Source organism: Bos javanicus, chromosome 23 (assembly GCF_032452875.1).
Source record: "Bos javanicus breed banteng chromosome 23, ARS-OSU_banteng_1.0, whole genome shotgun sequence".
NCBI classification, from domain to species: Eukaryota; Metazoa; Chordata; class Mammalia; order Artiodactyla; family Bovidae; genus Bos; species Bos javanicus.
This window is the reverse complement of record NC_083890.1, coordinates 19,238,766-19,263,177: the sequence shown is the minus strand read 5'-3', so window position 1 is coordinate 19,263,177 and position 24,412 is coordinate 19,238,766. Positions and strand designations below refer to the sequence as shown.

At 46.6% G+C, this 24,412-nt stretch overlaps 1 protein-coding gene across 2 annotated transcripts in view; it reads left to right on the top strand.

Moving 5' to 3' along the window:
* The window catches only part of CLIC5 (chloride intracellular channel 5), a 171,508-nt gene that overhangs the window by 112,325 nt on the left and 34,771 nt on the right, over positions 1–24,412 (top strand). For both annotated transcript variants that reach the window (XM_061398336.1, XM_061398337.1), the window contains exons 2-4: positions 7,144–7,253; positions 11,295–11,420; positions 19,885–19,991. In XM_061398336.1, the coding sequence (XP_061254320.1) occupies positions 7,144–7,253; positions 11,295–11,420; positions 19,885–19,991 (343 nt within the window). The remainder of the gene's footprint in view (positions 1–7,143; positions 7,254–11,294; positions 11,421–19,884; positions 19,992–24,412) is intronic.

The window sequence follows — 24,412 nt, the reverse complement described above, 5'->3', positions numbered from 1 at the left end:
CAAACGGGCTGACCAGCAGCTTCTCCCACAGAACAGTTTTTGCCTGAAAGACAACCAGCAGACAAATCATGGTTTTTCCAGACATTTCCTGGAAAATGAAGGAAATGAGCTTGTCATTTCAAGGCTAACAGCTGGCGGTATCCGTTGCCAATAATAAAAGACAAACTTTGAAGAGAAAATGAGAATATTAGAAAATAGGCATTTGCCACTAGGAGTTTGACAGCTTCTCCTTGCTTAAATTTTTCTGATGAACTTGGTGGTGATATTTCTGAATGAGATATTTTGCTATCATATGAGAAAATGTATGACCATTTGGAAGACTTAAGTCTGTGAAATGTTATTTTCAAAATGATGAATTTGTGATGTGACAAAACCATTCATGAGTAAACAATCCATGCAAAGTGCGAGATAGATGATTTTTTTTTTCTTTTTAGTCGAATGGAAGAATTTCATTGATAGGGTTTCAAATTCCACCTATCAACTAACTTTTAAGAAACTACCACTTGTTGAGTTTTGGTATGGTATAAAAGAAAAATACTTGCAATTATCTGAAATTATCTGAAAAGGCTATTAAATTACTCCTTCCTTTTCCAACTATGTATCTGGGTAAGGCCAGATTTTTTTCATAGACTCCAAACAAATAGGAAAATACTAAATGCAGAAGCTGACTTCTCCTAAGTCAGTCAAAGATTTTGTAAAACTATAACAATGCCACTCTTCTTACTAAATTTTTTCTAAATATATGGTTTCTTTATATGTAATATATTTGTCATTATTATTATATTTTAATGGATGAGGAAATAAATATGTTTTAGCCTTAGTTATAATACAGTAAATATCGATAGCTATAACCCACATGAACGAAAGCTCTTTAGTATCCTCAACAATCTTAAAAGGCACAAAAGGATTCTGAAACCAAAAGAGCTGGAAAACTGCTGTCTTAAGCTGATAATTTTCCATTAGCTGCTTGATTTTAGAAAATTGCTGAAAGTTATAAGTGCAAAGTTTGAGACTTAAGGTCACGGGGTGAATCAGAGGCAGAGGTGGGTCTAGTACCATAATCCTCTGCTATAATGCCTTCAGCAACCCAAGCTTCTTTCTCAGGATGCTCTTTAGAGGGCCAACATCAAAATTTTGAGATACTCAAGTTATAAAAATGGAGCAATATCATCCTGTCCTCAACATGCATGCTTTCTAACAGGCACTCAGTTTTAGGTACCTGGGCTTGTTGCTGCTGAAGGCAACTTGAATAAAACATCAGCCAAGCTTACCATATAGCGTGAGAGACTACGTCATAGCATATAACATGACTTAGTTGGCATACAGCATATAATGTGTAATCATACAACCTATATAATTGCATCCTGCCATTACTATTATATGTACTATTACATAGTATATAATTGTTTATGTTTTTAAAAATATTTATTTATATATATTTATTTTTATTTGTTTGACTGCACTGGGTCTTGGTTGTGGCATGCTTCTGTCTTCTTTAGGGCATGCTGGATCTTTAGCTGTGCAATGTGGGATCTAATTCCCCAATCAGGGATTGAACCCAGGCCCCCTGCATTAGGAGTGCTGAGTCTTAGCCACTGGGGTACAAAGTTTATGTGTTATTACAGCTTAGATGATGTAGAATGTATTAATAATACAGTATAATATAGCAAAGTATAGTATAGCATATACATGTTCTAGTCAATACATTTACTATACCTAGGGAAGAGACAGTATTTTGGGGTCAGAGCTGGCTGGCAGTTGTGTGCACGTGAGGCCCATGGAAAAGTGGAATGATGAACTTGGGGAGTTTGCCAGCCTCTGTACACCATTCTCCTTTGACCCCACTGTTGGCATTCATTGCCTAGTGCTGCCAAAATAAATGACCATAAACTGGGCGCCTTATAACAACAGAAAGGTGTTCTCTCACAGTTCTGGAGGCTGGCAGTTTGCAATCAAGTTGGCAGCAGGGCCATGCTCTCTCTGAAATCTCTAGAGAAGACCCCGCCCTAATCTCCTCCAGCTTCTGGGGTCTGCTGACCTTGGTTTGCCAGATACATCAATCCAATCTCTGCCTGCATCTCAATACGACATTTTTGTCTGTGCCCAAATGTTTAGGGCCCACTTGAATCCAACATGACCTCATCTTGACTCGATTTTATCTGTAAAATTTTGCTTCCAAATAAGGTCACACTCACAGGTTCCGTGTGGACGTGCATTTGGGAGGGGATGTTATTCAACCCAGTTCACCATGTCTCTGACTACTCCAGCCCCCATTGCTCAGAGCCTCTTTGGACCACAGTCCATCTGGATTTTTCCTCATACTTTCCAGGGCCTGGGGTCCCCCTGAGTTCCCCCAAGTTCTTGGTTGATGTTTCAAGTGGCTGCCACAAGCATACCACATTTAACCCATGAGTTTATCAAATGGTTTATATGCGGCACAGGACTGGTTAGTTGGGAAGGAGAAAAAGAGGAAAATGAACAACTCAATACCAAAAAAATAATAACCCAGTTAAAATACGGGCTAAGGACCTGAATAGATATTTCTCCAAAGAAGACATACAAACATCCAACAAAAAAGAATTCTTAATATCAGTAATTACGAGAGGAATGCAAATCAAAACCACAATGAGATCTCACCTCAGGATAGCTATTCTAGAAAAAACAAATGACAAGTCTTGGCCAGGATGAAATTAGCACCCTCACACACTGTTGGTGAAAATACTAAGTGGAGCAGTGACTATGGAAAACAGTGTCGTGACTCCTCAAAAAAATAAAAAATAGAACTACCATATGACCCAGTAATCCGACTTCTGGGGAGTCAGCTAAAATAACTGAAATCAGAATCTGAACGATATTAGCACTCCTGTGTTCATTATGACAGTGTGTGTCCTAAGTTGCATCAGTTGTGTCCAACTATTTGTGGCCCTGTGGATAGTCCACCAGGCTCCTCTGTCCATGGGATTCTCCAGGCAAGAATACTGGAGTGGGTTGCCATATCCTCCTCCAGGGGATCTTCCTGACCTAAGAATCAAACCCATGTCTCTTATATCTTTTGCATTGGCAGGGGGGTTCTTTACCACTAGCACTGCCTGGGAAGCCCTGTGTTCATTATAGCACTGTTTAAATAGCCAAGATATGAAAACAGCCTAAATGCTCATTGATAGATGAATGGATAAAAAAACCTGATGTATACACACATGGAATACTGCTGCTGCTAAGTCGCTTCAGTCGTGTCCGACTCTGTGCGACCCCAGAGAGGGCAGCCCACCAGGCTCCCCTGTCCCTGGGATTCTCCAGGCAAGAACACTGGAGTGGGTTGCCATTTCCTTCTCTAGTGCATGAAAGTGAAAAGTGAAAGTGAAGTAGCTCAGTTGTGTCCGACTGTGTGCGACCCCATGGACTGTAGCCCACCAGGCTCCTCCATCCATGGGATTTTCCAGGCATGGAATATTATGCAGCCTTAAAAAAGAAGGGAATTCTAAAATGTGTAACAACATGGATGAATCTCAAGGACCTTACGGTGAATGAATTAAACTTATCACAGAAAGACAAATACTGCATGATGATTATATGAAGTAACTAAAATAGTGACTGAACTGAAAAATAGCAAAAGTCATAATATCGAAAAGTGGAAAGGCGGTTGCCAGGGGCAAGGAGAGGGGAAAGCGGGGAGTTCCTAATAACAGAAATACAGTTTAATTTGAGCAAAGTAGTAAGCGCTGGAGAGCCGCTTACAACACTGGATAGTCGACAGTACTGCCTTGCACACTGAAACATGTCTTAAGAGGGTAGATCTCATGTTAAGTGTTCCCAGCACAAGAAAAAGGGAAGGGAAGGGACGGTGAAGCTGAAAGAGACATGCAGAGACAGTAAGACAGACCCCTTGTGTCTTGTTTCTCTTGGTCTTTTGGCAATTTTTTTTACTACATCTAGAACCCTAAGACAGTAGTGGACAAGGGGGGAACGGTGACTGCCACCAGCCTCTACAGCCTGCAGAGCTGTGGCATACGAACTGCAGTCTGGGATGTATCCAGACATCCCCAGCGCCCTCACCTCCTGCTCCATGACTTTGGGTGACCGTGCTACCTGTCTGGGCTGGGTCCTCAGGATGGAGTCTGCGCATGGCAGTTAAGAGCTCTGGGTCTGGAACCAGATTGCCTGGGTCCATCCCAGGGGCTCTCAGGCCAGTGATGTCCCCTCTCTGTAATTTCCCTTCAGCTCCCATGTCTGTAAAAGGATGACACTATCTCACTACACAGGTTTCACATGAGGAATAAATGCGTTAAAAATGTTATGTAAAGAAAGAGTTGCTTGGCAGTCTAGTGGTTAAGACTCTGTGCTTCCAATCCAGGGGCTTCAGGTTCAATCCCTGGTTGGGGAACTAATCCCACATGCCAGGTGATGTGACCAAAAATACATAAATAAAAATAAAAGATTTGAATTGAACAGACAGCTTCTTATTCATGATAATGCAATTAAATAAAAAGCAATATATGGAAAGCACTTAGAACAATGCCTCACAATATGGATATTCATTGGTATTATTAACATTATTATATGAATTTTGGGTCCAGCTAATAAGAATGCCAATATTTCTGTAGTTCCTACTTCAAGTCTCTTATGAGTATCCCCACTCCCACCCCCACCACCAGAGGTAAAAACAGATAAGAGTGTGTGGCTTTTGTTTTTGAATTCTCGGCTTGTCACTTACATCATAACCGACCCTGGGGAAAAATTCCTTTGTCAGGATGTATTAAGGGACCAAGAACCTGTCAAAAGGGTGCTTCTTGAGAAAGATACTTTTAGGAACTGATGTCATCAACTCAAGTTTTGCACCAGTCATTATTAAATCCATGGTTGCCTGTCTGAGTGTGGCTTTATCGGTAACGTTAGCCCTGTGGTCAGGGTGGCGCCTGCCCTATGCCCTCCACCTTTCTGATTTTCTATAACCAAGCCCATGGTGTCTGAAACCCTCAGAGTGGATCTGTTTCCAGCACCAAGGAAAGTGAGACCTGAATAAGGATGGAGTTCCAGGTAGAGTTAAGAGAAAGGTGAAATAACTGTAATTTCATAGCAATTACCAACAAGCAACACCAGCAAAGGCACCAGTTTTCCATTATAAACCTGAACCTCTGCTGGGAGTGATGGGCCAGCTAGAAATAAGCACACACTGAGGCTCTCCTGTAGGAAAGAAGGCATCCGAACCAGTCCCCACCCCAACCCCACAGCAAACAAAGCTGCAGGGGAAAAATAACGTGCTGAGCTTGGAGGGCAGTTTTTTCTCCTTCTCTTTCAAAAAAAGAAAGAAAGGAAAGAAGTCTTAGTAAGCCCCCATTCCAGGATGTTGGTTGGATTGTTGTCAGCTTTTCAAGCCAGGCTATGGGCCTTTCCTCCAGGGATCCTCCTTGTGAGTGGAGCCTGGTCCTGATGAGGCCACAGTTGCCAGGGTCGCCAAGGGCAAACTAGAGTGAGTGGCTGGGACTTCCCTGGCGGTCAAGAAGCTAAGACTGAGCTTCCACTGCAGGAGGCACAGGTTCGATCCCTGGTCAGGGAACTAAGATCCCACATGCCTTGAGGCCAATACAAAGAAAGACATCTGCCCCCCTCCCCAAAAAAACACCCTAAAACAACAACAACAAAAACTAGAGTGAATGGGTGATTTCTCCCTCCAAGTACCATTTTGGGGCCAGTAAACCAGGCTCCTTTGTCCATGGACATCTCCAGGCAAGAATACTGGAGTGGGTTGCCATTTCCTTCTCCAGGGGATCGTCTCAAACCCAGGGATTGAACCCAGGTCTCCTGCATTGCAGGTGGATTTTTTACCATCTGAGCCACCAGGGAAGCCCCAAACAGAGTGAGTAGGTGATTTCTCCCTCCAGGTACCATTTTGGAGCCAATAAACCACTCAGTGGAAATAAATCACACAGAAATCAGTTCTCCAACCTTTTTCTTCCCGTGTTTGCTGAAAATACACTCTATAAAATTCACGTCTCTGCAGCCCACTCAGAGGTAAAAGAGGACTTGCCTTTCGGAGAAAAAAAATTCTGTTTTGAGGAGGGTAGTGAGAAGGGGAGAGCTGGGGAGCAGGAGTGTGCAGGTCCTCAATAATGCTGTCTGCCGTGATTATCTGTGTGTATCTGTCTCATCCCCTGGTCCACACCAAGGAGGGTCCTAAGCGCCTGAGTAAATGCTGTTTTGAAAAACCTGTGTACAGTGCTTTGCACATGATCAATATGTATTCACTGTTCAAAAGAATAATTTAACAAATGAATAGGTTATTGACACAAGGTCCAATCGTAGAACTAAGTGGGACATTGATTAAAGTCTTGAGCCTGCAGATTAGGTAGAAAGAGGTCAAAATCTGAGGATCCGTACTCATGACATCCTCACGAAGCGAGGACTAAAGGGTAGAGGATAAACGATAGAGGAACATACTTGGGTGAGGTTATTAATATAACCGAAGGAAAGCATTTCAGATGGTTAGAACTGTCCTCAGAATGGACTGGTTTGAGAGATATAAATTGCTGGTGAGTGGAGCTCTTCAAGCATAGACGAGATGATTACTCAGGAGTATAGAAGTTGGTCCAACATTCTTGGTGTCAGATTATATGATGTTAAGGGGTTTCCTGGTGGCTCAGATGGTAAAGAATCTGCCTGCAAAGTGGGAGACCCGGGTTCGATCCCTGGATCGAGAAGATCCTCCAGAGAAAGGAATGGCAACGCACTCCAGTATTCTTGCCTGCAGAATCCCATGGACAGAGCAGCCTGGCAGGCTACAGTCCGTGGGGTCTCAAAGAGTCAGACATGACTGAGCAACCAACGCTTGCACAACACTTTTCCTGTGATGTTAAAGGTCTCTTTTTACTCTAAGATGCTAGGGTTCAATGGTTTCAGAAAGTTATGGGTCTGCATAATCACCATGCTGGAAACTCACATTCAGTTCCACAGTTTATTGAGCCCTTACTCTGTGCCAGGCGTCACTGTACATTAGGAAGACAATGACAAATATTAAAAGGCAGCTTTAAAGGAAGGCTGGAGCATGGACTTAGGTCTCCTCAAACTGGCGTCTAGCTGTTAGACTCCTATATGCCTTCTTGCTAATATGCACAAGCCGACTCAGGACTCTCGTGCTTTTCTTTTTAGGCTGGAATCGATGGTGAAAGCATTGGCAACTGTCCCTTCTCTCAGCGTCTCTTTATGATCCTCTGGCTGAAAGGAGTTGTGTTCAATGTCACCACGGTGGATCTGAAAAGGTAAAGGATGGTGCATTTGTGAGCAGTAGATTTCGCTGCAGGAACAGGGGATCATCCATGAAGGAGGGCGAAAACCTTCTCTCGGCTCCTAGCTGCCTCCTGCTCACACCTCTTTGGCCAGACCCCTAGTTAAAAGGGAGGCTGAGAAAACAAGCATCACCCCTGGGACAGAGCAAGTCTCAATTTGCAAGGAAGCAGGAGGGACTGGGCACTGGGTATCATGACTGAGTGTCTGGCACAGAGATGGGCATGGACATCTGAAAATCCAGAGTGAGCCATTCCCATCATACTATTGCTCTTGTCCTGGGGGACCCCAGCCAGACTCCAGGTGTGGGAGGTTGAGTTTCCAAGGAGCTGAGATCCAGACCATTTCTCCCACTAGTTTCCCATCTTCAGAAGTCCTTAGTGTGAAAGCTCTGGATTAGAGACTGGGATGGAGTGTTACTAGTGTTCTGCTTCTAAAGTGCGTTTTAATGACTGAAATTCCGGCATCGTTCACCATCACGAGCCACATGCTTTCCTTCTTGCTTCTCTCCTCTCTCCTCTGCTTCCCCTTTAAATGGGGACTGGCTCAGATGCATTCTCCCAGTGTGCATCTTCCTCTTCGGTGAGCTTAGCACACTCCCTGCCACCTTCACGTCAATTATTCTGTACCTAGACCCCTGCTTTCCTCTTGCTGTTTCCACTTGCATTTTCTGTTATCACTTTAAAATATGTTTTGAAACTTGTACCTTCATTTTCCCTTTGAGTTGAGTCCCCTCCCCCCGAAAAAAAAAACCCTGAATTCCTTTGTTCTTTCATTTTTACAGGCACTGAACCATTTCCAGCTTCCTCCTCTTGCTGCCCTCATTGTCCATCAGTAGCCAAGCATCCTCTCTCCGTGCTGTTTCTTACTTCCGAACTCTCTCGTCTGTTCTCAAAGCCCACACTTGGTCCAAGTCCCACCACTGGTAGTTAAGACAGACAGTCTCTTTGTTCTTCAAGCTGGTCTTCATCCATCCGGGTTCTCTCTGTCTGTCTCTCCTCATCTTTTATACTATCATAAGGATAGTCTTCCTAAAACAATCCTTTAGGATATTTTCCCTAAAATAATCCTTTAACCATGTGGAGAGATGGTACCCAATTCCCAGGACCAAACCCATCTCCTGGGAAGCCTCCCCCTCCCACCCACCACTTTCAGGCACATCTATCCCTCAGCCTCCCCCAGACTCACCCAGCCTCTATGGTCCCTGCTGCCCGGCTCCATCAGTTTGCATCTCACCAGGTTATGATATCTACAGTCCCGATACAATTAGCCTTGCTTTCCCATTTTTTCATTCTTTATGTGATTTTTTTTTCTTCCTTCTATTCAAGGAAACCTAGACACATTTAAATGGCTTGTTTAAGGTGCCCATCTAGAGTTGGAGGGGCTGTCACCAAAAACCCCATCTCCTCGGTTCAGATACCATGCTCTTCAGGACTCATCAGTTATGAAGTTTGTTTTGTCATTCACGTGAGACCTTGAATCCCTCAAGGGCAGGTTGAGATCATGTTTAAGTTTCTTTGTATCCATCACAACAGCTAATTCATTCATTCAGGGGCCCAACTAACCTCTGTCAAATGAATGAACACACACATGCAATGCAGACAGTGTCTGTGAGAGCTGACTTTCATCTAGTTGGGAAGATTGGCTTCCTTTAGTGGAGAAGAGGAGGTCTTTGGAGTATCATTTGTTGAACATGGACTGGTGTTTGGCTGTGGATCAGCCACCCCAGCATTCCTCAGATCCTTACAAGGCTCTTTCCTTTCTGTTATCACATCTGATCCTGCCAACGCCCTTCAAGTAGGCCAGTCAAGTATCAGGACTCTAGTTTTATAGATAAGGAGACTTTCTTACTGAAAAAAAAAAAAAAATATATATATATATATATATATATATATATGAATTAAGGAACTTTTAAAATGCTTGATACAGTGAAGCTTAGCAATTCCCAGCAAAACTAATTCCGATCCTGGCTCCACCATGAATTAAGTGTCCTTGAACCAGCAGGCTCTTTCCGGAGCCGCTTCCTTACGGGTACGATGGGCATAGCAGTGGTGCCTTGTTTCTGTTGTGAGGATCTGGGGAGGCAGGCCGTGGACCACTTGCATTCACTCACTGTTGTGCTGGCTGGTGGCAAGAACACCACCCGTGTAGGCTCTTCTTAGCATCATCTTGACCTCCAGTCAGGGAAGGAGGACTGATGTATATTAAATGATCCGTAAGTTAGACTTGGCAATAGGTAATTAAGTCCTAACTATATAATTTCATAACTGCTGAAGAGAGTCAACAAAGAGATGGGGCCTGCCCTGACCAGCGTCCCTGGGCAACATGAGCTGGGCTCTAGCAGCCGTAGGCAGTACCTCAGAAGGATGCCAGACTCCAGAGGCCATTGTTCTGCTGAGTCTTAGAAAAAAAAAATCATCCTTAATAATTTCACCAGGGCTTCCCTGGTAGCTCAGATGGTAAAGAATCTGCAATGCAGGAGACCCAGGTTTGATCCCTGGGTCGGGAAGGTCCCCTGAGGGAGGAAATGGCAACCTACTCCAGTATTCTTGCCTGGAGAATCCCCATGGACCGAGGAGCCTGGCGGGCTACAGTCCATGAAGTCACAAAGAGTCAGACATAACTGAGTGACTAACACTCTCATAATTTCCAGATCTTTAAGCCACAGAGAGGTCATTGCTGAAATATAAAATCAGTATGTATTTTTCCCACCCTGCTGGGAACCCAAGCATCATTGCCTTGTGTGTGTGTGTGTGTGTGTGTGTGTGTGTGTGTGTGTATGCAGGCTTAGTCATGTCTGACTCTTTGTGATCCCCCTAGACTGTAGCCCTCCAGGCTCTTCTATCCATGGGATTTCCCAGGCAAGAGTTCTGGAGTGGGATGCCATTTCCTACTCCAGGGGATCTTCCCAACTCAGGGATTGAACCAACATCTCTTGAGTCTCCTACATTGGCAGGTGGATTCTTTACCACTGAGCCACCTGGGAAGCCCATCACTGCCTTAGGTGAGCTCATAGGAGCCACCAGGGAAGCCCTTAAAACACAGGAAGAGAAGGTAAAGAATGGCCTTCCATTGTCTGAAAGGAGGAACACATATGAAGTAAACACAGGGACTAAGGAAATTAGATTTTAGAAGTGCTTTCAGTGTCAGTTGTCTGAGGAGTTCCAAGTGCCCCAGAAGGCAGCTGGAGAGTGTGTGTGTTTGGGCACGGATGCGGGAGGGACCCCTTAATTGAAATTCCTGTCTTCCCCTCCCAGGCTGATTACGCCAGGAATGTGTTTCATTGCAGACTCCTCTTCCCCCTTGTTTACTCTCTTGGTTCCTCTCTCTACTGTTTCCACCCACGCCTGCCTCCCACAAGGAGTATGCATTCTCAGAGAGAGGGTTTGGGGTGACTCTGATGTTCCAGCCCTGCCCCGGGAAGCTTCTGCCATGATGTCTACTCCTCCCTCTGTGCTCTGCGCAGTCTCCTCCTTCCGCAGGTCCTCCATCTGTCTGCTGGCCCTTCTTCCCCCTCTTTGCTCCATCCCGCTCCCGCCTTCTGACTTGAATAAGGACCCATGTCAAACATGTCACTTCCTTCCTCCTGTGCATACCTTGAAGAATACAGGAGATCGTTCTTAGTGGAAAAGCATGCCTGAATTCGTGAATATTCAAAGTTCAGGATTCTGCCTAATACATTTTTGTTAAGGGAATAAGTGAAGGACCTTTTGAAAGAAAACCCCAACTTCTGCCCTGGGTATTGGACTCTTGGCTCTAGCTTAGATAGTCACCTGTGATCAGGCTCTGCTTTTTTCACAGTCCATCTTGTCTTGCTCCTATTACTTAATTCCACTGGCCAGATTTCCTATATCACACCACATTCATCCAGAACTTCCACCCTTCTGTGCCCTATGTCCCATTCCAAGTCTGTTTTTGCTAACGGGCATATAATGAACGATCCACCCCAGGTCTCCGTGTCCATGAAGCGCCCTGGTGTAAGCTGCCTCCTGAACCTTGCTCTCTCCTCTCCACAGAAAGCCAGCTGACCTGCACAACCTTGCCCCTGGCACTCATCCACCCTTCCTGACCTTCAACGGGGATGTGAAGACAGACGTCAATAAGATCGAGGAGTTCCTGGAGGAGACTTTGACCCCTGAAAAGTAATGCGCTGCTTCTTTCTGGAGCTAATGACGGGGAGGGTACTTCTCTAGACCCTGGGAGTAGATTTCCAAAAACACTCAGAGCTCAGGACCCTCTTTGCAAAGATAGAGTCTTGTACGGCCCTCCTCACCCCCAAAGGGCTGCCTGTCTCCAGCCTGCTCCACAAAGCCCAGCCCCCAGGAGCTGATGCCCCCTAAACACGTCCTCTCTCCCGGCCCCTCTGCCTGAGTGGGGGCAGAGGCTCCTTCATGGCAGAACAAGAGCTGAAAGAAGTGAAAAGTCAGCCAGGAGACAGGTAATCCCATGACTTAAAACCACACCGACGTATGAATAAGATCCATAAATCTGACCCCGTCTGGTCAGAACCCATAATTAAATATGAAAAAAAAAATGAACTGAAAGCAGTTTGACTTCTGGAAATGAGGTCAGGAAGGGGAAAGACCAGAGCGTTGTGGGTTCTTGTTCTGTAGATAAGTTGCTCCTAACAGGAAAGAGGAGAGAAGAGCCCTGAAATCCTAAAAGCTGCTGGAAACAAGATGTGTGTGCATTGTACCTAGACTGAAATCAGAGATTCAAACAATCACCTTTAGAAAAACTAGAGCAATAATATTATTAATACATACAGAGGAAGACGTGCAGAAACTTAATCCTGCAGGCTTGTCCCTGAAAAGCTTTAAGCGAAGTTGTTGTGGAGTCCGTTTTCAGGTTCTTTTGGGATGGGGGAATATAGGGAGAGCAGAGGATGGAAGCTCGTAGAAATCAACTAGGAGGAGCCAGTTGGTGACATTCCAGGTAAGACAGAGTAGAGAGCTGGGCTCAGGCAGTGACAGTGAGATGGGAGCAGAGGGGCAGGAAGGATTTTAGAACATACTTAGTAGGTGAAATTCTGCCCTGGAGAACTCCATGGACTGTACAATCCATGGGGTCACACAGAGTTGGACATGATTGAGCGACTTTCGTTTTAGTAGGTGAAATAAGTGGACTGACAAGAAAGATGACCATCTTGCATTGATTTTAAAATGTTACTTTTTACAGATATAGCCCTCACTTGAAACTGAAACATTCTCTCAGTCGTGTCCCACTCTTTGTGACCCCATGGACTGTAGCCCGCTAGGCTCCTCGGTCCATGGGATTCTCCAGGCAAGAACACTGGAGTGGGTAGCCATGCCCTCCTCCAGGGGATTTTCCAGACCCAGGAAGCGGACCTGGGTCTCCTGCACTGTGGTCAGATTCTTTACCATCTGAGCCACCAGGGAAGCCTGTATCATATTATTCCAGGTGGGACTAGAACCAGCAACCCCTGGCTCAGAAGGCCAGTGCCTTATCCATGAGGCCACTGGGGCTGCTATAGCCCTCACTTGCTGTGCCCTAGAAGGTAGGGCAGTCAGTATCCTAATTTTACAGCTGGAGAAGCTGAGGCTTGGAGAGGTTAAGTTACATGCCCAAGGTCACACATCTATCAAATCACAGTTTAGTTTTAACTCCTCATTGTGATCTCATTAAGCCTCGACCATTTGCACATCCTTCCTAAAAGTGTTTTCTTTGTCATCCACATTGAGGGTCTCCACTAGTGGCTCAGATGGTAAAGAATCTGCCTGCAATGCAGGAGACCTGGGTTCAGTCCCTGGGTCAGGAAGATCCCCTGGAGAAGGAAATGGCAACCTACTCAGTATTCTTGCCTGGAGAATCCCATGGAGAGAGGAGCCTGGCAGGCTACAGTCCATGATATCGCAAAGAGTTGGACATGACTGAGTGGCTTAACACTTTCAACCATTGTGATCTAATTAAGCCTCAACCATTTGTACATTCGTCCTGAAAGTGTATTCTTGGTTATCCCTGTTAGGACAGTTTATTTCCATACTGAGCATGGAAAGCTGCCTCAAATCCAAATGTCTTGAAAAAGAAATGGATTGATGAAATCAGCCCGTTAGCCCCACTGGGAACACCCAGCTTAGCCACACACATCTCTGCATGGGACACCATCCAGCCACTGTGCTGAAAGGACCCGCAAAGGGCTCAGGCTCCATCTTCCATCCCTTGGGACTTAACCTCATGGCTGGCGCTGGTTTGAAATGCAACAACAGAAAATAAATGCTGTTTTTGATAACTACATAGAGTTTTGACTTTGCTCGGGAGACCCAGAGGGGAATGTCCACCATGAAGTTAGCATTTTCCCTTCTGGAAGTAACACCCGCTCGTAGGAGTGCCTGCTTCTGTCAAGGCCAGTAGAGAATGGGGAATTGGAACAGTTCGGAGGATGGATAGCCAGCCCAGTGGAAGGAAGTGTGCGAGGCTGGGCTGAGTCTGGAGGGCGAGGTCCACTCCTGGCTCTGCCAGTCATGCCCTGTGACCCCTCCCTCTCAGTGTCCATTCTCTCCCCTGGGAAAGGATGACCCTCACGCCCATCTTAGCCAGGCTCCCTCACCCCCATCCAGCAATGCCTTTGGGGGACTCTCCAGTCTACATCCCCAACAGGACCAAGGGGGCCCATGAGACCCGCCGAGAATTATATGCCCGTGTGTACAGGCAGATTCTTCCAGAGGAGGGCCATCATCAGATTCATCACCATATCATCAGCTACTGGAAATTTTCCATGGTCCAAATCGGGCTAAGCAGGGCAGGACATAGACGCTGCCTCCTCCCCTCCCTCTCCACCTGTCCTGAGCTCTGCTTCATCTGGTCCAGGTGCCCCTGGACTGCAGTGTGTGGAGGAGCTTTTTACTAAGTCCATTCCTGACATATCAGAGACCCTATAATCCACCAACCCCAGGCAGCAGAACCTCAAAACTGTTAAAATGCACAACTCCAGAAGGCTACCAAGGTGGGGTCCTAGGGATGAGACCATCAACCATTGTGGAGCCCTCCGGAGTGTCCCTTAGGTGCCTTTGAGTGGGTCAGACTGGGGCAGGTGCCTTAATTACCTCCCAGAAATGTCAGCCAGCCAGTTGTTCAGCCTCACAAGGAGAGAGCCTCACAAGGCTGTTGGGCCTGCAGCAAGTCACCCGCCTCGGCTGCCTTCCCACCGCCTCTAACTGGGAGGTCGACTGGGCGGCCTGTGTCCCAAGGGCCCGGAGGAGGGAAGGCTGGCCTTCTGGTTCTCTAGGGGGCAGCAAACGCCCCTTTTCTGTTCCACAAACGCCGGTCAGCATGTGTTTCTCATCACACCACTGTTTGTTAAAGCTGCCAGAGAGCCAAGAACTTGTGGGAGCCTTTTTCCCCTTAGTTTTATGTTTTAAAGGAAAAAAAAAAACACATACAAACACTCCAACAATCTTTTTAAAAGATTACATTTGGCCCTACAAAGCATTTGGTGTCAAAATGAGGAATCCAGGAGGTCTCAAGTAGTTTCTAAATGAGACTCGCTTCCATCCCCCTGGTTGGACTGGCCCAGTTAATGCTCCACAGGGAAGCCCCGGGATTATAGTTGATGTGCTGGCCTTTGCCATTCATCCTGGTGGAATGGCCCGAGTTAACGGGATCCTTAAGGGAGAGTCAGGACGCCAGACTCCGGCCACCCTTCTACCCAGAGCTTGTTGTATGACCCTGGGCAAGTCTCGCCCCCTCTCAGACCTTCCCCATTCCTTTATCTCTGAAGATGCCTTTCAGCAGAAGTTCTGTGATTTCGTGAGTTTTTCAAAGCACTTTCCCGGACCTAGTTGTTGTTTGAAATAAACAGAGATAAAAATTCAGGAGCGTGAACTAGTGGGCTAGTTATATGTCTTGTCATTTAGTCAGTCAGCTGTCACGCAAGTTTTAACAGGGCTCAGAGCCAAAGTGGAACACACTTGGAGTTCATTCTTTTAAGACATGTCTACGGATATTTCACAGTAGTAATAATCACGAAGGTTCTTGTTGGTTCTCTGGGATGTGGAGCAGCAGCCTCAGTACCAAGGGTGGGATGGCATAGTGGTTGAAAGTACAGTACGTTCCCTACATACGAATGAGTTGCTTTCTGAGAGTGCTGTGCACAAGTCCAATTTGTTCTTAAGTCGGACAGAGTTAGCCTAGGAAGGAAACTGACACAACTGGCAATATAGTACTGTACTGTAGAAGGTCTGTAATGCTTATACACAAAGAATGCATAAAAAACAAATACAAAATAGTAAAACATCTTTATTCTTACAATACAGGACCTTGAAAAGTGCAGTAGTACGATACAACAGCTGGCCCTTGCTAGCAGGACCAGCTACACCACTGCTGGTGTAGCTTTTATGCTTACTTCCAGACATTCTGGGCTTTAAATACAGATACTCTCCTCTGTACACTGCTGTAGAGTAAAGTGCACAAAAGCACAGCCACTTATAGAGGGTGCATGCACATGACCATTTGTGCCAGACACGTGAACTGATTTCAGTTCAGTTCAGTCACTCAGTTGTGTCCGACTCTTTGCGACCCCATGGACTGCAGCACGCCAGGCCTCCCTGTCCATCATCAACTCTTGGAGTTCACTCAAACTCATGTCCATTGAGTCGGTGATGCCATCCAGCCATCTCATCCTCTGTTGTCCCCTTCTCCTCCTGCCTTCAATCTTTCCCAGCATCAGGGTCCTTTCAAATGAGTCAGCGCTTTGCATCAGGTGGCCAAAGTATTGGATTTTCAGCTTCAACATCAGTCCTTCCAATGAACACTCAGGATTGATCTCCTTTAAGGATGGACTGGTTGGATCTCTCTTGCAGTCCAAAGGACTCTCAATTTTCCAACACCAGAGTTCAAAAGCATCAGTTCTTTGGTGCTCAGCTTTCTTTATAGTCCAACTCTCACATCCATACATGACCACTGGAAAAACCATAGCCTTGACTAGATGGACCTTTGTTGGCAAAGTAATGTCTTTGCTTTTCAATATGCTGGCTAAGTTGGCCATAACTTTCCTTCCAAGGAGTAAGCGTCTTTTAATTTCATGGCTGTGAACTAACTTACATGATTGGATATGTGAACACAGTTTTGCATCTTTGAAAGTTTGCAACTGGCAGGTTCGTATGTAGGGGGCTTACTGTATGGACTTTGAAGTTAGGGAGAGAGGGGACATCCTTCCACTTTTCAGCTCATTAGGAAATGCGAGGTCAACACTCAGGCTGCCAGGAGAGGCCCTGGAATCAGCAGAGGTCACCCCATGAGGATGAGATGACTGTCTCCTCTTTTTCTCCAGTGTATCCCCAATGCCAGGGACAGGGCCTACCCCCTGGCCTGACTGCATGTTGGTTTAGTTACATGCTGTTCTTTTGTTCGGGGGCGTGGTGGCCTATGGTGAGTCAGTGAGACGTCCGTTGGAACTCTTAGCCAATCAGAGCATTTCCATCTGCAATCATATCTTTTCTTTTGCCACTATTTATAAAAAAAAATTGTTTTGATGAGTGGCCAACTGTTTCGCTTCCCAGAATGAAGCTTAAGTGTGTATCTAAAATGCATGCATTGGAAATAAGAGATCTTAGAAACAGAGTGGAGAGAAATTTCCATGAGTGAGGTTGCCCAACCTTTCTGGAAAAAATACTGAAGTGGGCTGCCATTTCCTTCTCCATGGAATTCTTCCTGACCCAGGGATTGAACCTGAGTCTCCTGCATTGGCAGGTGGATTCTGTACCAGCTGAGGCACCAGGGGAGCCAAAAGCAGCCATTGACAACATATACATAAATGGGTGTGGCTGTGTTTTACTTGTGAATGCTGAAATTTGAATTTCTTATTATTTTCACACATCACAAAATAATATCCTTCTTTTGATTTTTCAAAAGGATATAAACTATTTTTAGCTCCTGGGAGCCACATAAACAAATGTTGGGCTGGATTTGGCCCACCGGCCATAGTTGGCTCACCCCTGAGTTAGAGAAATTGCCCATCCCTTTGACTGTCACCAGATCACATCACAATCTTATTTCAAAGATGTTTCTATAGATAAAGCACTATTTGTTAGCCTTTTAGAGAAACAAAAGGTACCCTGGAACCCACTCATCTGCATATTTAAGATACAGTGTAAATATTGAGATAAAATAAAAGCACTTAACATCCTGAACAGTAGTTGCCCCAAGTCTAGTTACCAAAATCTGTTGAGGTTAATATTTGAAGACACATTTCCTACCAGGACAATCTTCAAGGGGGACATTATGCTATAAAGTCACATCTCAATGACTCATACTGTTTAGAACACAGGCTGGAACTAGCATAGTTTCCCTGGACACGTGGTCCTCTGTCACCCAACCTGGGTTTGGTACCACCCACTCATGTTAAAGCTGAAACTCCAGTACTTTGACCACCTCATGCGAAGAGTTGACTCATTGGAAAAGACTCTGATGCTGGGAGGGATTGGGGGCAGGAAGAGAAGGGGACGACAGAGGATGAGATGGCTGGATGGCATCCCTGACTCGATGGACGTGAGTCTGAGTGAACTCCCGGAGTTGGTGATGGACAGGGAGGCCTGGCGTGCTGCGATTCATGGGGTCGCAAAGAGTCGGACACGACTGAGCAACTGAACTGAACTGAACTCATGTTTGGCCCACACTGATCATGAAGAAATGGTTGGATAAGTGGAAGTCTGATCAAATGATGGCAGAAAAAACAACAACAGCAACAACAAACCCAAATATAAAATGCATTATCTAGTCCCTTCTGTTTTTATTATTTATCAAGCAAAAACAAGGAGTACTTTATATGTATTGATAATAATTTAAGACATTCAGTTTTAAGAACACGTCTGATTCTATGTGGGAAAGCCAAAATAGGAACGGATAATCATAAATTCGCTCATCTTGGAGGATTACCTAGCATCTTGTAGGGACAATCGCTTTGTGTTCGCAGTCAGAGCAGATGAATTGGTAATTCCCAGTGTATTCGGGGAGATATGTGTGCAGAACCTGCGCAGAGCGCCCCCTGGTGGCTGACGGCAGTTCCTTCACGGTGCCCAGCCCAGCTCCCGGGAGTGTTTGGTGGCTTGGAGGGTAAATAGCAGAATGGAGGAGAGGCCACAGGACGTGGAACTTGAGAGCTGGGCTTCCAAGGTGAAACTGCCTGGTTGGATTCTTGCCTCTGACGCCTGGTCTCCTGAGCTTAGACAAATTGCTTAGGTTCTCTGCACCTTTTTGTCTCCTGTGGGAAAGAAAGCTAATGACAATAACAGTGAAATTGTGAGGAATAAACGATCAATCTGGCAAGGCTTTAGGATAGTGCCTGGCCCAGAGTGGACACTCAGTACAAGTAAGCTTTTACTGATATCAGAGAAGAGATGTGAGGAAGTGAGAGGATCGCTGCTCCAGGGCCCAGAAACCAGGCTCTCATGGCCCCTCCACTATTTATTATCCATGATAATAAATAATGACCCCAAATGGCCTAAATAATAAATGACTTCAAATGGTCATTTAACTTCTCTGGTCTCCAATTGCTTCCCTGTAAAATTAGATGATAATGCCTCATATCTGCCCAAGGGCAGAGGGCTGGACCCAGTGACTTTTGGAAGACTCGTCCAATGGCAATATCTGAAATTAAACAGCCACTCAACATGGTCCAGGAGTAGGTGGCCCTAGCTAATGAGTCAGTGAAGGAACAAAAAAAAAAAAAAAAAAAATCAAAGAAAAACAAATACTTGTTAAAGGTGTTTTGCTTCAAGTTATTTAAAACATTAAGCCAAAAAAAAAAAAAAAAGGAGTTTGCATTTTAAACATAAAGTAGCCAAACAGCTGGCAATCCACTCTTCACCCGAAGATCATAAAGGTCCACGTACTTAGTGATGATGCTGGTCAAGCAGTTGCCCCTGCCCCCGCTTCCATCCACTCTTGCCTGGCCATTCATGTAAAATGTTCATGAAATAATATCTTTTGCAAATTAGAATGGCTTGTTTTGATGGCACCAATGGGGTCAAAGCCATGGATTCCTCTACAACCAATTTTGCCTTCTTCAGTCTCACATGCCCCCTCCTCCCACCCCAACTTTGTGTGTCTGCTTTTTTTTTATGACGACACCAATCATTGGATTTAGGGACCACACTAAATCAGTACTATCTCGCCGTGAGACTCTTAACTAATTACATCTGCAAGGACTCTATTTCCAAATAAGGTCACATTCTGAGGTCCTGGGTGGACACGGATTGTAGAGATAACACTCAACACATTACAGGCTCCAAACAGCAAGTAAGCAAGATCACTGAGGATGTTTAAATGTTCCCCATGTGCTTCTCCTCTTTCTTGTCCCTAAAAGGCCGCCCTCCCTATGGGCGTCTTCACGTACCTCTAATGACTGCCTTGCCCACGGGATAAAATGCAGTCCCCTCACTGGCACTACTGTTGAACCAAGGGTACAAGTGCCCACCCTCCCTACAGATCCTGTTGGGGATCTGTTGGGGATCCTGTTGGGGAAACCTCAAAAGACTTATAGATGTTGCTGGAGACAAGAATGTTGTTCATCATGAGGTGACTGAAAGAGGCTCTCCCTTAAAGGACCTCCGAGTTCTCACTCACCTGAGAGCACGCCTTGCCTTCCAGGTACCCCAGACTGGCTGCGAAACATCGGGAATCCAACACGGCAGGCATCGACATCTTCGCCAAGTTCTCCGCCTACATCAAAAACACGAAGCAGCAGAGCAATGCTGGTGAGTGGCCCCCTGCCACCCAGCCCCCCACCCCTGGTGCTGTCCTGTGCCCAGGGCATCGTCAGATACTCACCAGAGTAGCACCTGGAGCCAGTGCTTTTATTTGTTCCTCCTGAGGCCCCTTGATGCAGGGGAGAGGGTGATGTTGCTTTCTGGCCAGCGCAGGAAAAGAGGCCGGTGGTCCTCGTTGTGGAATCAGAAGAGGGACGCTGTTTGCGTTCCGAGCCTGCCTTAGTGCACATCATGATACACTGCACACAGGGTCCTGCCTTGGCCATGCGTGGCTCGGTCGCTAAGTTGTGTCTGACTCTTTGTGACCCTCTGGACTGTAGCCTGCCAGGCTGCTCTGTCCATGAGATTTCCCAGGCAAGAATACTGGAGTGGGTTGCCACTTCCTCCTCCAAGATATCTTCCTGGCCCAGGGATCAAACTGGCATCTCTTGCATCTCCTGCATTGGTAGGCGGATTCTTTACCTCGGCACTACCTAGGAAGCCTGCTGTCCGTTTATTCCAGGTTCATAACCCTGCTCTATTCACAGGAAGTCCTGGTTGGAAGAACACATTGCAGCTGCCTTCTGGTCCCTGAAAGACTTCTCAGGGGGTTGACCAGAGGCCATGGTGGGACAGGGCTATCACCACTAATGTGCACGCTCAAGGCAGAGCCTGACCCTCTGCACCCTCCGCACCAGGCCCCCCAACCCCGCCCCACCACCACCACTACGGCCAGTGCAGAGAATGACAGGAGCCTAGTCTCAAAGCCTGGCTCATCTTCCTGCTGCTTAGTTACTCAATTGTGTCCGACTCTTTGCGATCCCATGGACTATAGCCCATCAGGCACCTCTGTCCACGGGGATTCTCCAGGCAAGAAGACTGGAGTGGGTTACCCTTCCCTCCTCCAGGGGATCTCCCCAACCCAGGGGTCGAACCCAGGTCTCCCGAATCGCAGGCAGATTGTGTACCATCCGAGCCACCAGCCACCAGGGAAGGGCTCATCCTCCACTCGTCCCTTAACTTCAGGCACTGGCCACAGAGCTCAGGCTTGGTGGCCTCAAGTGCCTTCTCAGAGGGTTTGGAGCCCCTCGTTTAAGTTGATAGGATTTACTTATTTATTTTTGTCTGCACTGGATCTTCGTTGCTTTTCAAGGGCTTTCTCTAGTTGTGACCAGCAGGGGATACTCTTTGTTGCAGCTCCCAAGGTTCTCAGAATAGTGGCTTCTCTTGTGGAGAGCGTAGGCTCTAGGCACACAGGTTCAGTGGTTGTGGCCCTGGGTTTAGTTGCTCCAGAGCATGTGGAATCTTCCCAGATCAGGGATTGAACCCATGTCCTCTGCACTGGCAGGCAGATTCTTATCTACCGCACCACCAGGGATGTCCTAAATTGGCAGTGTTTCTATATATATGTATATATAGAGAGATTTCTTTATGGTTGCGTCAGGCCTTGCTGTGGCATGCGGGATCTTCGTTGCAGGGCACAGGCTTCTCTCTAGTTGTGGCGTGTGGGTTCAGTATTTGCAACTCTCTGGTGTAGTTGCCCCGAGGCATGTGGGGTCTTAGTTCCCCAACCAGGCATCGGACCCTTGTCCACTGCACTGGAAGGCACATTCTTAACCACTGGACTGCCAGGGAAGTCGCATAAGTTGATAGCATTTTTATTCCCTCATTTGACCTGGTCCTTTAGCATGAGTTAAAGTGATTTGAATAGCACTGTCCCATTGAGAACGTGTGACCCTTGAAGAACTGTGTTAGTTGCTGGGAGGAGAAGGAAGAAGGATGAGGAAGTTTGCTGGGCCCCTGAATAGAAGGACGGAGCCTAGCCCTGAGCCAGGCAGGGCAAGGGTGTCACGAAAACTTTGTGAATGGATGAGTGACTGAATAGTGATTGGTTGAACAGCACTCCCAGCATCTTCATGAATGAGTTAGAAATTGACTATATAACAGGTGATCATACAGTGGATCCCGAAACCAGGTGGCCCATTGTCTTGGACCTCCTTGGAGCTAACTGCTCCAGGAGCCCCGAGGAGAAAGGCACCTCTTTGGACCAAGGTGACAGGAAAGACAGCCATGCACGAGATGAAAGAGAAGAACTTTTGGCAGGAACTGTTGGTGCAGTGGGAAAGTAAGGGGTTCAGTGACAGGTCCTGCAGCCCTGGGGGTGCCAGGCACAAAACTAGGTTCTAGAAAAAGACGCTAACCCAGTCTTCGAGGCCTGACTCGTGCAGAAGAAAAGGCTTACGTTCATAAAGATAACAAGACAAGAGGTGGGTGATGACTTCATCAAAGGGAGTTTGAAGGGCTGATTAGCTGGCCTGTGAACAGAGAAAAGAGTATCTCCCAAGGGATTCAGAGCAGCAAGGATTCACCTCTGGGTCGTCTGAGAAAGTTTCCTAAGGGATTTCAACCGGGTCATAAAGATTCAGGGGGATTCATTTGACCGGGAACACAGGGTGGAGGATGTGGGGAGGGTGAGAAGACTCCAGTGACAGAGACCCTCTGGAATCCAGAGACCACCAACTCCAGAGAAGCATCAGGAGTTGGCAGTGGCAGCCGGGGTGGGAGGGGAGGTGGGAGGGCGTTGGATTTTACCCTGTGGGCAAGGTAGTCATTAGAGGTACATGAAGAGGTACCATAGGGAGGCCAGCCTTTTAGGGACGAGAAAAAGGAGAAACGTGGGAAATAATTTAAATATACTCAGTGCTCTTGCTTTGTTGCTATTTGGAGCCTGTAATGTGTTGAGTGTGGTCCCCACAGTCCATGTCCACCCGGGACCTCAGAGGGTGACCTTATTTGGAAATAGAGTGCAGATGTAAGTAGTTAAGAGTCTCAAGGTGAGAGAGTACTGATTTAGTGTGGTCCCTAAATCCAGTGATGGGGTCCTTCCTTGTATGAAGAAAAGAGGACACAGAGATGGGCGGCGGGCAGGGAGGGAGCGGGGAACATGTGAAGACAGACAGGGAGTGCAGAGCCTCTTTCTGCATCTGTTAAAATACAGATAGTGATGCTTTCAATTTCACCATCTGCCAAACAGGGTCATGAAGAGCATATCCAGGGTTTGTCATGCAGAGTCCTGTTATTTATAATTAGATGCTTGTAAATCCTTTAGCACACTGCCTGACTCATTGTAAATGCTCTTTAAATGTTAACTTTGATTATTCCTAGAGCAAAAATGAGATAAACATGAATACTGGCATCAGAAACTGCTGCTTAAGCTCTTACTTCATGAGCCCTAATGAGCACTTCCAAATCTCCCAAATAAGTCTCTCTTTGACTTATTTAATTCTGTTTCCCATTTCCTGGGTGCATTTTCTTCCTCTCCAAGGTAGACAGTTTCTCTCTTGGTCCGCAGATGTGCAACCTGCAGATGTGAAGGGACTTGAGTGACTGTGGATTTCTGGTAACCGAGGGAGTCCGTGAGTGAGGGGAGGAGCACTTTAGGGACAGCACCCAAGGATCACCCACATAAGTGTGATCAGAGGGACTGGAGGAAGGAGCCAGGGAGGACGATTAAGAAGGAATAGCAAGTGAGGAAGGGGGCCCAGCGGTGGGGGGATCATGAAGATGAGGAAGAAAAACATTACGAAAAAGTTTGATCTGTGATATGAAATACCACACAGCTCATGCTAGACTTTGCTTCTTGTGTTCAGTTTTCTGGACGCATCCTCAGGCACCCTTCTCTGACTGTTTCTCTCATCTGCATCAGCCCATTATTCAGACCCTACTCAAAAGACTGGCCAGGCAGACCAGGAGCACAGGCCCTTCTCCCTTGGAAAGTGGAGGTGCAGCAGGAGATTGAGAACCCACGTGGCCCAAGGAAGGGCATCTTTGAAACGGGAGAGAGTGGCCCTGCATTTAGATTTGGTTGCGGGAGTCCCTACTCTGGGCCCTACACATTTGTCTTTCAACCTTGCAGGGAAAAGTTATGTGATTTGTTCAGCCTTGCAAGTTTATGGAGTGCTGCAGCAGAAGGATGGTGGGGAAGGGCGGGGAAGGCACGAGCTTCGTCCGTCTCAGCTTTGGCAAGCCCGGTAACAAACCTGGCGCTCGCTGCACTCAGCTCCATCCTCACCTTGCATGCTGCCTCCCTCCGCCCGCCCGGCAAAGGCCACTTCCATCCACTCGGCTGATTCTGTGCCTAATGGCCTTGCCTCTCTGCGAGTCCCCCTCCTGGCCCTTCTCTGTTCACCTTCCTCATAGATACAGCCGTGGCACACCGACCTCAGTGACCCGAGACTGGGTGGCAACCCTCAGACTGAGCAGCTCCAAGTCCCCTCTCCCCTGGAGCCCACGTTGGCTCAGTGTTCTGCCCACTGGGATGTCAGTTTGGCTTCTTGGGTGTCTCCCTTCCCTCGAGGGGTTTCTTTGACACCTTGCTTTACCTGCTCACCCCCACTTTTATCTATTATCTCATAAGAGGACCTGGGCTT